Source organism: Egretta garzetta, unplaced genomic scaffold (genome assembly GCF_000687185.1).
Source record: "Egretta garzetta isolate BGI_Z169 unplaced genomic scaffold, ASM68718v1 scaffold70, whole genome shotgun sequence".
NCBI lineage: Eukaryota > Metazoa > Chordata > Aves > Pelecaniformes > Ardeidae > Egretta > Egretta garzetta.
Genome location: NW_009258539.1, coordinates 4,854,822 through 4,868,628, shown reverse-complemented (window position 1 = coordinate 4,868,628; position 13,807 = coordinate 4,854,822). Strand labels below are relative to the sequence as shown.

General features: G+C 36.3%; 1 protein-coding gene across 1 annotated transcript in view; it reads right to left on the bottom strand.

Moving 5' to 3' along the window:
• Positions 1–13,807, bottom strand: part of DMD (dystrophin) — a 1,215,125-nt gene that overhangs the window by 168,988 nt on the left and 1,032,330 nt on the right. The window contains 1 exon segment of the mRNA XM_035901725.1: positions 985–1,131. Within this exon segment, the coding sequence (XP_035757618.1) occupies positions 985–1,131 (147 nt within the window).

Sequence of the window (13,807 nt, the reverse complement as noted above, 5' to 3'; positions counted from 1 at the left end):
AAAAGTGAGTAAAATACAGCACTTTACATTAATTTAATTGCATTTACCTTTATTTAATCATAACATTACTTTCCTGCTGTGGGACCTACATCACCATATACCAGTGTACACATGCTTACATACGCTCTCTCATGCACACTGTACCTAAAAATCTAAGCTAAGATACAGTACATTTTTGAAAAAAAGCACATATATTTAAAGTTTTTATAACAAGGTAACACAAAATAATCTAAAATTTAAGTGATATATATGCAAACAAAGAAATCCAAAGAATTTGTAAATTTTTCAATATTTATAACTTAGAGTTGATGTTCATCTTAACATCATAATATATCTTAATATTTTTCCTGCATTAGAGCTTGATTTATAAAATCCCTTTCTGAACAGATTTACTGGCAGCATTAAATCCTACCAATTACCTGGATTCATATAATAGCTTGTAATTTTATAATTGACTCTATAGGTGTGACTTTAAAGGTTTCACTGTACAGAACCATTAATCTGCCTATGAGGAATTTATGTAAAACTGCTGCTCCTGAAAATTATTTAAATAGTAAAAGGAATGAAGCAGCAGAAGTAAACTGTCTTATGTGAATCTTCCCTATACAGTGTAAAAATATCTGTAAAACATGAATAAACCAGTTAAAAGAAATGATCACATTATATATTTGGCAGCAAGAATTTCTAAATATTAATATTAAAAAGTAAATAAGGTATTAAGTATTTTAACTGTATAAGAATTTAACTGTATGAAAAACTGGGTTACCCAGTTTCTACTTGATAAAGTATTCAGAAACTTATGAAAATACAGAGTCAGCTTTACCTCCTATTTTCTCATAGAGACACCATTACTGAAAGCCTGTTTCATCTTTCATTCCTTAGTACACCTTTGGTGCTATTCCACAGGGAAAAAAACAAGCACACAGAAATTAAAAAAATATTTACTTAAGAGCAGCGTAAAGAAAAAGGACCTAGGAAACGTACCTGTAGCACCTTCCACCTTGTGTTCAGGTCTTCCACACAGCTGAGATTGTACTGGGAGAGTTGAATATCAGAGGGAGTCAAACGGTGAGCGAGCTCATTGACTTGTTGCACCTTTTCTTTAAGGGGTACAATTTCTGCTCGATAAACCTGTGTGAATCAAATATAAATAAAGATAAGCACTAACTTCAAAAACTGTTGGCTCTGCTACCAGCTGATTAGTCATGCAAAGGTATTCCATGGCAAGCTGAAAGGAAGGAGTGTGCTGGTCATGATATAGTTAGCAGACTTTTTATATAACTTCATTTGGACTTTACGTCTCAAGGGTAAGGCCCAGCATTTCAGAAGTTGATATAAGGTTGGAACCTTCATAGTAAATTTTGGTCAGTGAGGTCAAATCTCTACCCAGTACACCCACTGGGATGTGCACTGCAGAGCGTGCTTCTCTCATGCCTCATCCTTGTGTGTGTGTGTGTAGCACACCTTCCTCGGGGTGGACGGGAGCAATAATTGCTGTTTAACACATGAAAACAGAGGAAGACTGCTGTTCCCAAATACAACAAATGAAAAAAGAGAAGCAATGATAAAACTATGACAGACCTCACTAAAGCCATGATCTTATCCTGGGTATCTTGTGTGTTACAAATAAAAAGTTAGTAATGGGCAGTACAAAAAAAAAAAAATCTTTTTGCTGTGAGTCCCAAACTGGCCTATGTGACTCATCTTTCAGAAAAAATAAAATGTATCTTGTTAGATAACCTTTAAAACTATGCCTAAGAGCAGTCTAGCTGATAATTTCAGTAATGTATATGAAAATCAGAAGCTGCTAGTTACAAGTTTCTTGACTTTAAAAGCAACAACCTGATGATGATGCTTCCACAATGCATCTGAGTAAATTCAGATAAATTCAGGGCACCACATCTCTATCAAAGAGAGGATCTATGCAGATCTTCCACCATTCCATATCAGTCTTTTGTAAGAAGACATTTATGAATTTTTAACATAATAAAATATGTCAAAACATAACAACGAGCCATTTCTAAGGGAAAAATTCTGTAATTTTCAGGAACACTTTTTATTGCCATATGATGCGTGCACACAAAGGCAGGATAATTTACTTGCTATATTAGTCTTTCTTTCTAGCTCCTTTCAGCATTTTTAATGCAGACCACATGTGGTTTGCATCGCATTTTAGATCATAAAATAACCTGAAATTATTGCCTAGTAATCATTTATTCAACGTGTGATGCAAAAAAGGTCAAAAAAGCCCATCCAGTATCTCAGTGAACCTTAAGAGTAAATAGTGTGAAGACATTCACAGGCATTAGAGCATGATGAACTGCACTAAAGGTAAGCATTGTTGAAAACTTGTTCCTTAAATATCTTTCGAAACCAGACTTGACTTCCACTAATTATGTTAAATTACCCTACAACATAAGGAATTACACTAACTTAAGTAGCACTCAAATACAGTGAAAGACTCTAACAATAAATCTGTAAAATATACTGTCAGAGGTGATGTGCATTTTGCAAAGGAAAGCACACAGTGATGCAAGTGCCACGATGTGAGAGAAGATGCATATATCAAGTTCATGGCATAACAGTTGTCTTCTCCATCTCACCAGTTTTATACTGCTGGAACACAACTGACATCACTGGAGAGAATACTGATTTACAGTGTAGTGTAGAGCACAGACTGTGATACAAAGAAAAGGAAAAGAGCTTGCATGTTTAGTATTATCCCGCAGAGTTATACATGCCCAGAGAGGTAGCGGAGGCCCCATCCCTGGAAACATTCAAGGCCAGGTTGGACGGGGCTCTGAGCAACCTGATCTAGTTAAAAATGTCCCTGCTCACCGCAGGAGGGTTGGACTAGATGACCTCTGGGGGTCCCTTCCAACCCAAAGCATTCTATGGTTCTATGTGCTTACCCTGATCAATTTAGGTAGTAATTGAGTTCAGAGAACAAACAACATGCTTTAAAAATAGACATTTGTTCTTGTAAGGTAAAGACTTCAAAGGCTGAAGAGATATATATACCATTGTGCAAACACTTCACTTGAAAATAGTTACTTTACTGCTTTTTTTCTGTGATGTTAGTTTCAGCAGCCCAAGGTCCTCAACCATGACTCTGTGGCTTATACTAGGGATGGTCAGTTCGGTTCCTCCAGTGTTGCTTAGTTTCCAAGATGAGACAACACCTCTCAGCTAGTGTTACCAAGGCCCAAGTTGTATATAAGCATATGTGTGTATATATAATTATATATAATATGTAATAAAATAAGATATAATAAAGAATAAAATTATATATAACAAATATCTCTATATAAAATAAAAAACACTGACAGAATAAATGCAGATCGATGGATGCAAAGATCTGTTCCCACACTACAATGCACTTTAATGCAGTTCCTACATTAAACCAAGTTAAATTTCTATTAATTTGTATGTCAATAGGATCAGGCTTTGATTGAAAACTTCATTGCTTAGGCAAAGCACATAGGCTTAAACTTATAAACCACTTGTTTTTAAACATGCACTTAAGTATCTGGTTGATTTCAGACCAATTATTTGCATCTGCAATGCTGACTTGAAAGCACTGGTCTCATGTGAAGATTGGCATAAATGATTAGGTAAATCACACAATCATTATACCTAAATTAAGGTGAAACAGAAGATCCTTCATAATTAGTCAACATGTTTTTTGACTGTAAGTTATTTTACAGAGTAGAAAGGCTAAGGCACAGAAGCAAGTCACAAGAAAAGAAATCAAATCTTAAGAATACATATGGAAATAAAAAATAAAACTTATCTTCCACCCCCTCTTCAACTGATGTCTTTATTTACCTTTTCTGTTGCAAGGATACTGATTTTTGCAACATTATGCTAATTTCCCAATGTGCAAAATACAGCAGCTTCTTCACCATCTTTAATTTCAATATCCTGTATCCTATTATTACTAAGCCTGAATTTTTACTAATATTTTTATTTGATAGATAAATCAAAAAGTAAGAAACAACAACAACAAAAAAAGAATGCTAGTCAATGCACAGCTACCTAATTAATGCCAGTGAGCTTACAGTTAAAAACTGTAGACAGAACAGAAAAAAATATCTGTAGAAAGATTTGCATATGACATTATATGATGAAAAAGATCAGAGACTGTAAGGCTGTGTTAAGCAACAGTTTATCACCACCAGTCCACCAGTTAACATACATGAGTCTAGAGCTAGGTTTTTGTTTTAGAGTAAGTGAAATTCAATGTGAGTTCCTTTCTTTTTCAACAAGTGTTCAAACAAGTTTAATAAATAGTAATAATTTCTATATCTTCTACAGTACTCGTCATCTGTAGAAGAAGAAATTTAGAATTTCTACTGGACTAGGATTTTCATCACTATGATTGAAATGTTTTACAGAAATATTTATATTTTTAATAATCTGTATAGTATAAGACTGATTTGTTTATCTATTTTTTCCTTCTGCATAAAAAATACTATACATATCACAGGCTTATATCAGAAAAATTTAGAAAACTATATTGTTGGTAATTTAAAAACAAATATACACAGTGACTAGAGTACCACTACCGCAAGGATACCTGTTTGAACCATTTAAAATGCCCGGGAATGTAAACAACTTCTCAGTGTGAACAGTGATAGGAGAAGAAGGCTGAAATTATCTTCATTATAACTGTCCATACGCAAGAAAGAATTTCAATGCTATGTGATACTGTAGGTGGTGGATTGGATTTTAAATGATCCGTACAGTTCTGTCAGAAAATATTTTAAAATGCCTTGGGAAATTACACAGACACCCTAACCAGCCAAATATTAAAAGTCTAGAACATACAGTGGCCGTAACCAGTCAGATGAAAAGCTCATCTCATCCAGTCCCTTGTCTGATAGTAGCCAATTCAATTGCTCAGAGGAGAAGGTAAGGGAAAGCATCAGATTCCTTGCTCCTTGCTGTACTCTTCCAGCTCAGCAATTTGGGTGTCAGAGATTCTGGAGCCAGAAGCTGTATTTCTGTGCCAATCAGATCTTGATGGATTCATCTTCCATGAAATTATCTATCTATCTACTTGATTTTTGAACTAACATTTTACCATCCAAAATACCCTATGGTAAACTCAATATTTAGGTTGAAGGACCATCTCTTTTTTTTCTTTTTTTAAACCTATCGCTTGAGACTGTCCCTAATTCTTAGCTCATGAGAGACAGTGATCAACCATTCCTAATGGACTTTCTGTGTGCTGTTGCAGATTATACAAACTCTCCATCATATTTTTTCCTTCTTTCATGTTTAAGACACAAAGACTGAGATATATTCAATTAAATGTGGATATCTATAAGGTACTTAGATCTTAGCAAGTCACCACATGGTCCCTTTATGTTCAGTAGCTAATCAAATCCAGGAGTTGAACATACCGTAAGGCTTTATTATAGGATGGCATGAATCACGTTCTGAACTGCAACAACTGAAATGAGCAGATTTTCATTGACTCTATTGGCAGCCTAGGCAACTAGCTCGCATGCAGACAGCTACTCGGCAGGTGTGAAATTACACAAGACAAACCCCACTCCTACTCCATTTATTCTGTCCTTGTATAGGAGCTTTCCATACCTTTTATCTATTCTGCTATAATATTTTTTAAATTGGGGATCCAAAACACTGCCTACAATATACATGGTATGGGTACAACAGGGCCTTACACCATGGCATCAGGACATTTTCTGCTTTTTCAGTTATGCCTAGCATTTCATTTGGCTTTCTGAACAGTCCTGCGTATTGATGTGATGTTTTCAGAGGACTGTCTGTTATGATTCCATGGTTTCTTTCATGAGCACTAAAGGAATGTTTAAAGGGCTAAAGGAGAGCTCATTACTGTGCATGTAAAGTTGGGATAGCTTTTTCCACATGCTTTGCTTGAGATTTATCAGCACTCAGTTTCATCTGCCATCACTTTGCTGCCAGTCAGTAGAGTGCGGCTTTTCTATAGCTGTTTGCAATTTGTCCTCATCTTAAGTACTTTGAATAGGTTTGTATCATCAACAAGATGTGCCACTGTATTTTTAATTTTCCTTTCCAGCTCATTTATGTGCATGCTGGACAGAGTAGACCTTCTGGAGCACAATCAATGATCTCCCTCTTTGAGAAAACTGACCTCTTCCTTCTGTTTTCCATCTTTTACAGGAAATAACCAGATAACTGGTTATTTATCTGCATAAAGACCGTCTCTGTTATCCCACAGGAACTTGGTTTCTTTTCTGAAAGACCTTAAAATCTTTGTGGAATGCCAAATGGCCTATACCCCCTTATCAATATGCTCATGTTTCTTCAAGGAACACTAGGAGATGTAAGGCACACCTACTTTTACAAAAGCTATGTTGTCTCTTGTATAGTATATTCTTCCCCAGATTTCCCGGTCTGTAGTTCCACAGGCCCGACTAGATACACTATTTAAAAGCTATCACCACATTTTCCCCCTTCCATTCCTCATCAAAAACTGATTTTAAGCAAGAAAATACTGCTAATAGTTATAGCGATTTTATCCTTCCATTAGAACACTTGACCGAATAGTCATCTGGTTCTGGTGATTTGGCGCACTTAATCATGACAATTTGTTCTATGTATTTTTACTTCAAATAGCTTTCTTTATTCTTTCCTTTAGCCACCCCACCTTTCTAGGTCTTATAAGAGTCCATTTTGACGGTATGGATTTGTTTTCAGTTTCCAGTGCAGTGTCTCCATGCTGTCTTCACATACATTGCCCTTTTGGTTCCGTTTCAGCAGGTTTCCTCATTTGTGTGTAGCTTCCTTTCTGAAAACTGAACATTGCTGTGGTGGATTTTTTGGGTTATTTTTTGTCCCTGCAGAGATGCTGACCTTTAGTTCATAATGATCCCTATTATGATAGCAGTGTTTTGAACTTGCACTGCTCAGTACCAATCCAAATCTCTTCCTTGCCAGTTATCCTCCTGGTGTTTCCTAACATTACATATTTTCTATTTAGGACTAGAACTTCAAATCCGAAAGGATTTTAGGCTAGTGTCTGTAATTTCAGATTGGTTTCTACATATTTTAGAATATGCATTCCTTTTCTGCATATTTTCCATTAAATTTGCTTGTGCTTTGGGTATCCTGTTCCAAGGTAGTAAACGCCAACACATAGCCCTCACCTCTTTCCAGATTACCAACTCTATTAATGACAATTTGATGATTTGTTTGAATATGATTAAGGTTTTCTAAGATGTCCTTCCTTCCACATTTCACGTGCCATACTGGTGGGTTTTTTTCCTTTCTTTCTTTTATTTAGTGATCCTTAACACAAAGAAAAGCAATGACTTCCTCTTTGGAAGGCTCCCCAATGTTCAGAAGAGACATAAAATAAAAAAAAATCTAGGCATTTACATTTAAAGATTCACCAAATGGAGATGGCTTTTGTCAAGTTTTTGGGTTTGGTTTTTTTTGTTGTTTGTTTTGTTTTTTTTTTTCAGGATCCATAAATCAGTTCCATGAAATCTGAGAGGAAATTCATGAATCATTTGAGTGGAAGAGTAAATAAATAGTAAACAAGCTTATTTCAACAACAATAGAGTTATATATACTTTGCTAGCTTCAGGGAGTTTCCATCAAAAAATTCATAATTGAAAATTCAGGAAGGAACACTGACTCTACAATGCACATTTTCCATATATTAACCCCTCTATCCCTCAACCACATGTGAAATAGCTCGCTAACAAGTCAAACACATAATTCATGAATCCAACCAAAATTAAATCAAGTGGCTGCAACTTCTGACCCACGGGAGTTAATGGAATAGCGTGATTAAATCCCACTATGCCACTTGGAAAATACACTCTGGAGAGGAACTTTATTCTCAGAATAGTCCTTGTTCCTTATGTACAAAGAAAAATTAAAATACATTCAGGCTTTTATTTATTGTTTCCTACTGTAAAATATCAGGGGGTCATTAAAATTGCCTTTTACTTCTTGCTGTGTTTATTCCTACTGATCCCAACACCTACCACATATGTTTAGATGTAGTCCAGAATAGACAACCTCAGTGCCTTGTCAGAACAAATAGCAGTTTTGCAGCTGTACTGAGAGCAAGAAATTCATTACTTACATTCACCACACTGATAAACGGAAAATAACAGCATGCACATACAAAATCCTTATATACACCTCAGCAAGTACTGAGGCTGAGTTTAGCTATATTTGTCTTAAAAATTTTATTAAATAAGCAGATAACATCTAATAATTACTTATTTGCAATTGTTACAAAATTGTTCAATCCCAAAATTAAAAGAAGTAATTGAGCTTTTCAGTTGTGATTTAAAATACAATCCCTGTTCCTATTGGCTCCTACTTATCTGAAATATTTCTGCAGTGAAAAGCAGCTTGGGAACAGATTAATTTTTTATGTTACTTTTGTCCTTCATGTAGCCTTAACAACACTTGGACCTATGTTTACGGGTTTGGAAAAATCTCTGTGAGACCATGTATAAGCAATTATGTTACAACTATAGTGTAATAATGCTTTCCAACTGTATTATCCTCATCCTGGACACATTAGTAAAGATCAAGACTCACTGATGTTTCCCATACTCATGGAAGGAAGGACCATGGATGTCAGCAGTACATATACAGTCATACCCTTTTCTTGTGGGAAAGAGAAGTTAAAGGAGACAAAGTTCATTTCACCAATGCACCAAATACTTTAAATGTTCAACACTAGCTTTTGGAAATGAGTCTATCTTTTTGGTTATGGATGAAACAGGCACAGATGTCTGTCTAAGATGTAAAAGGCAATTTGGTGTAATCTCTACTTTTTCTTCTCAGATTTTACAGACTGGCATTTATAGCAACACCAGGCTTTGATTTGAACATTGTGTAGGTTTGCTTTGAGCACAACACGAAAAATCAAAATGGATCCCAAAGCTAGTTTCTCCCAGAGACAGTAAATGCAAGAGGTCAGTAGATAGTATCCTCTTTCACTAAAGTTTATTTTTACAAACCTCAAGCCAAGGAATTTAGAACATTTCTTATTATTATTTTTAAAAAAGGGAGGAAAAAAAAATCCAAATACAGCAATGGTATTTACTATTTGGCAGTCCACATCTAGACTTTATATAGGGCTAAACATTGTAGCATCTATATTTAGAAATTAAATGTTTTGCACTTCCTAAATAAACTTTTCAAGAGCATGCAGGCTTGGATATCTATGAAAACTGAAGGCAAGAATACAAATTTCTTACTGGTATTAGTGAAGAAATGCATAAGAGTTTCTAAATATTTTTTGTCTTCTTGTGAAAATCATTGCAAAGGCACGCACTAAAAATTTTTTTTCACTTTCACAAAACTCTAATCTGTCCTGAAAAATATGCTGTAAAAATGAAAAGAAAAAAAAAAAGAAAAAGATTCTAAGTAGAATTACTAATGACTAATTAGAAAATTGGGTTGCCATCAATCTCCTGGTTTTTGTAGGTAGGTAATATGGCTTTATTGTATTGATGATTTTGTAGACAGGATATAGCCTAGGAAGATTTAATCAATTATTATAGCATGTCATTTCATTTGGAGATACTAATAACTTTAATTATCTCTAAAAGGAAATGACAAATCAAGTACCAGACCCTGAAATCCTAAAAATAGAGTTAACATTGCTATTGCAGAAACACAGAATCACAGAATGGCTGAAGATGGAAAGTACCTCTTGAGATCACCTAGTCCAGCCCCTGCCTCAGAGCAGGGCCAGTGAGAAGCAGGTTGCCTAGGACCATGTCCAGTCAGGTTTCTAATATCTTCAAGGTTGGAGACTCCACCACCTCTCTGGACAACCTGTTCCAGTGTTTGACTACCCACAGGTGTCTTCTTGTATTCAGATGGAATTTCATGTTTTTTAATTTGTGCCTGTTGCCTCTTGTTCTGTTGGTGGACAGTACTGAGAAAAGCCTGGCTTCCTCTTCTTCATTCCCTCTGATCAGTATTTATGGACATTGGTAAGATCCTGAACCACCTTTTCTCAAGGCTGAGCAATCCCAGTTCTTTCAGCTTTGCATAAGAAAGAGGCTACAGTCCTTTAACCATATTTGTGGCCATGCACTGGACTTGTTCCAGTGAAGTACACCTCTCTCTTGTACCAGGAAGCCCAGAGCTGGATCCAGCACTCCAGATGTGGCCTCAACAGGGCTGAGCAGAGAAGGATCATATCCCACAACTTGCTGGCATAGCTCTGCCTAATGCAGCCCAGGATGCTGTTGGTCACCTTTGCCATGAGGGTATATTTCTGGTTTATAATCAGCTTTTTGTCTACCAGGATCCCAAGGCCCCTCTCTGCAGAGCTGCTTTCTGGCCAATTGGCCCCCAGTGTACTGTTGCCTGGGGTTATTTCTTGAAATTCCTCCTTGTTAAACTTCATGAGATTCTTCTCAGTGTAATTCTCCATGCTGTCAAGGTCCCTCTGAATGGCAGCACAACTGTCTGGTGTATTGGCTGTTCCTTTCACTTTTGTATCATCTGTGAACTTACTGAGGGTGCACTTCGTCCCAGGGTCCAGTTCATTAATGAAGATGTTAAATGATATTGACCCATTATTGACCCCACTAGTGACTTTCCTCCAAGAGAACTTGCCTGTCCTTCATGTGCCTAGATATGGTCTCCAGGATTATCTGCTCCATCACCTTCCCAGGGATTGAGGTGAGGCTGAATGACCTGTAGTTCCCTGGGTCCTCCTTCCTGCCATTCTTGAAGATGAGTGTACCACTTGTTCCCTTCCAGGTTTCAGGAATCTCTCTAAGTTACCATGACCTTTTGAAGACAACTGAGAGTGCCCTCACAATAACATCTGACAACTTATCCAGCACATCCCATCAGGACTTATGTATGTCCAGAGTTATGAGCCTGAAAAGTCCATTGCCTTGTATGTTCCACCATGGATGTTTTGGACACTTAATATGAAGCAGATTTCAAGAAAAGGCCAAGTGTGCCTACAGAGAAAGTCTGTTTCCCTGGTCTGTGAGTGGCATTTATACAGGGCGGTGCCTCATGCCAGCCTAGCATTTTCCTGAAGAATTCCCTCATATAGAAGAGTCTCCTGCTAGCACGGATCTACTGTAAACCTCAATTCTCAAAAGCAGTAAGAGACACAGAAAAGGACATCTGGCACAATGATGAAAATATGGCATGGTTGTGGGAGAAAAGCTCTCCTGTGTCAGATGAATATGTGTTGTGGGGGTTTTTTTTATATCATCAGCAGCTGCAGCTAAATCAGAGCAGGATCCATTTGCACAGTAAGGTGAGCAGCCATCCTGCAGCCAGGCCACAGCAGATTCCCAGCGCTGACGTTTCTCTGCCTCAGCTCCCTTAGTGTCCAAGTGGAGAAGTATTCATGGGCCAGAGAGTATCTTCAGGTTTTGTATTTAAAACTGTAGTAGGTGGAACAACCTGACAGTTTACACTGACAGTCTACCCAGGACAGTTTAAGAGTCTCCATCTTTTTCATTCGAAATGAGTCCGGTTCTTCTCTGATGGGTTTAGTGTATTCTAATTCAAACTTCATTGAAATCTGGGATTGTCAGCTGCTAGCTCAATATGCTACACTTAGCTTCCTTTTAAACTCACACTGTATTTTTATTTGATTCTGGTGCTCCTGGGGACAGGCAGTGTTGAAACAAAATGGATTTTAGCTGATGTGATTTTCAATCCTATATATTTTTATAAACTCAGAAATGACCAAGCAAGAATGCACTAGAGTAGAATATAAATCCTCTTCTGGGATAAAAATAGTTCAGATAGAAGACAACAGGGGAGAAAGAAAGAAAATCAAGTTCCCTTTACGTCCTATCCCATTCTGAATTCTGTATTTCTAAATCTGATAAAATATTACATTTCTCAGAAGTTATTTATTTCCTACAATTTGGAAGACTAACTCAGTATTTCCTTAAAAATAAGGATATAAAAATTTGAATAGAACAAATGAAAAATGAACAGATGCCAGGTATTAATTTTCATTTTTTCTGAACTTTCAAGGGAAAAAGCTATGCTTTGTAGAATTTTATATCCAGAAAAAAATATTTAATTATTAGGATGTCTAATTTAATAAACAGAAGCACACTAATAAATAGATGCACATATTCTGAAACACATAACACTTTGTAACTATGAATTCTTGATTTATTTTTGTTTTTAAATCAACATCTCTTATGCAGTTTTATGATCCCTGAACAGACACAACCTATCCTACTGCCTTGCCATTTATTCTGAAATTGTGTTCTCCTCCACGGAGGGGGAAAAGTAAATGAGCAAATTTAGCTTGTAGCTCACACTACTAGAACAATGATAACCATGACATGGCAGAGCCCATCACTGCTAAAGTGTTTATAAACAGTTCTGCAACAATTTTTCCACATAATCAAAGTCGGTTACTCAGTTACACATAATCAAAGTAAATTACTCAGTTACTTTGCCACCAAGAATCCAATCCAGCAATCAAGAGATGAAGTGCCTAGGAACTGTAAGAAACTTGAAGCATTTCAAAGTGTAATCTGAAAGTCTAGTGCACACTATATGAAGGACATAGAAAATACAAAGGAATTTTAACAAAGGAAATTTTTCCTTTAGTACGGTTTCATTCAGCATTATTAAAAATAAAAGCACTTTAAAAGATATATATGCTTAGATTGTGGACCCTCAGCCAAACCTGTTTTTAAACCATTAATCAGACATTATCTATCTCTATTAGTTAGCTTGTGAACAATGTACATTAGAAATATACAAATGCAAAAGATTGAATAACCTGTGTTCCTTACCAAAAAGCTCTTTCAGGTAGTAAGAGACTCAAAGGAGTTCTCCTTGCCCTCAGAAAACAGTTACTACAAAGTAAATCTCTATTGTGTTATAAAGCAGCATGGTATTTTAAAGACCTAGAAAAAAAGAAAGCAGTTTAAACCAGAAAGATTGCCACAGCTATATCATGATATTACAAACCACCTCAATCTTCCAGAGATCAGCGAGCAGACACGGTAGCTCAGGAGGGAAAATATGGATTCCTTGCATGGCCATACAAAAGCTTAGCTTAGACACTACTAAGACACAGATTGTATTCTGACACTCAACAAACACAAGAAGCTTCAGAAATTCCTTCTGTTTCTCCTAACAAAAGGCTTATCCAGATCTTTATTTTAATTTTATATAAGTAAATTTTTATTTTCTCCTCTCCCCAACATGAAAGATCATGTTTACTTACAATATGCCAATACATCTTTAAATTTACCATCCAGATATTTCATAATGTTTATCCTCATAAAGTTGATAATTAATACCTCTAGCAAGGGGAACAAAGTTTTTCATAGAGCTTAAGGTCAAAAGGAGTTATTACAGTTCATCCAGTCTCCAACCTCCAGAAGAATGCAGGTCAGATGGACTGTTCAAGCATTTTGCTGAAAGATATGTTTTCCAGTTCCTCAATTAATATTGTAATTGCCATCTTCACCTTTTCACCACCACTGTATGATGTGTGGGGAGTTGGCATAGGTGAAACCCCAAGTCAAAATCTTGAGATGGAGATTCCTAGACTTCTTACATCTAATAAGAAAAACCTCCAGCAATGCCAGATGAGGGAACTCAGTTCAACAATAGATTTTTGTAGAAAATAAGCAAGAGCAATCTACTTTTTAAGCTAATTTAAGAAGAAAGAATACTAAAATAAAATGCTGAAATTGAGAGCGTTAAATAAAACCTAAGAAATTAAACAGGTCTAAGGTTTTTATAGCAGCACCAGACACAGGCTGAGGAACTGCGTCAGGGGCCGGGCCCACCCCCC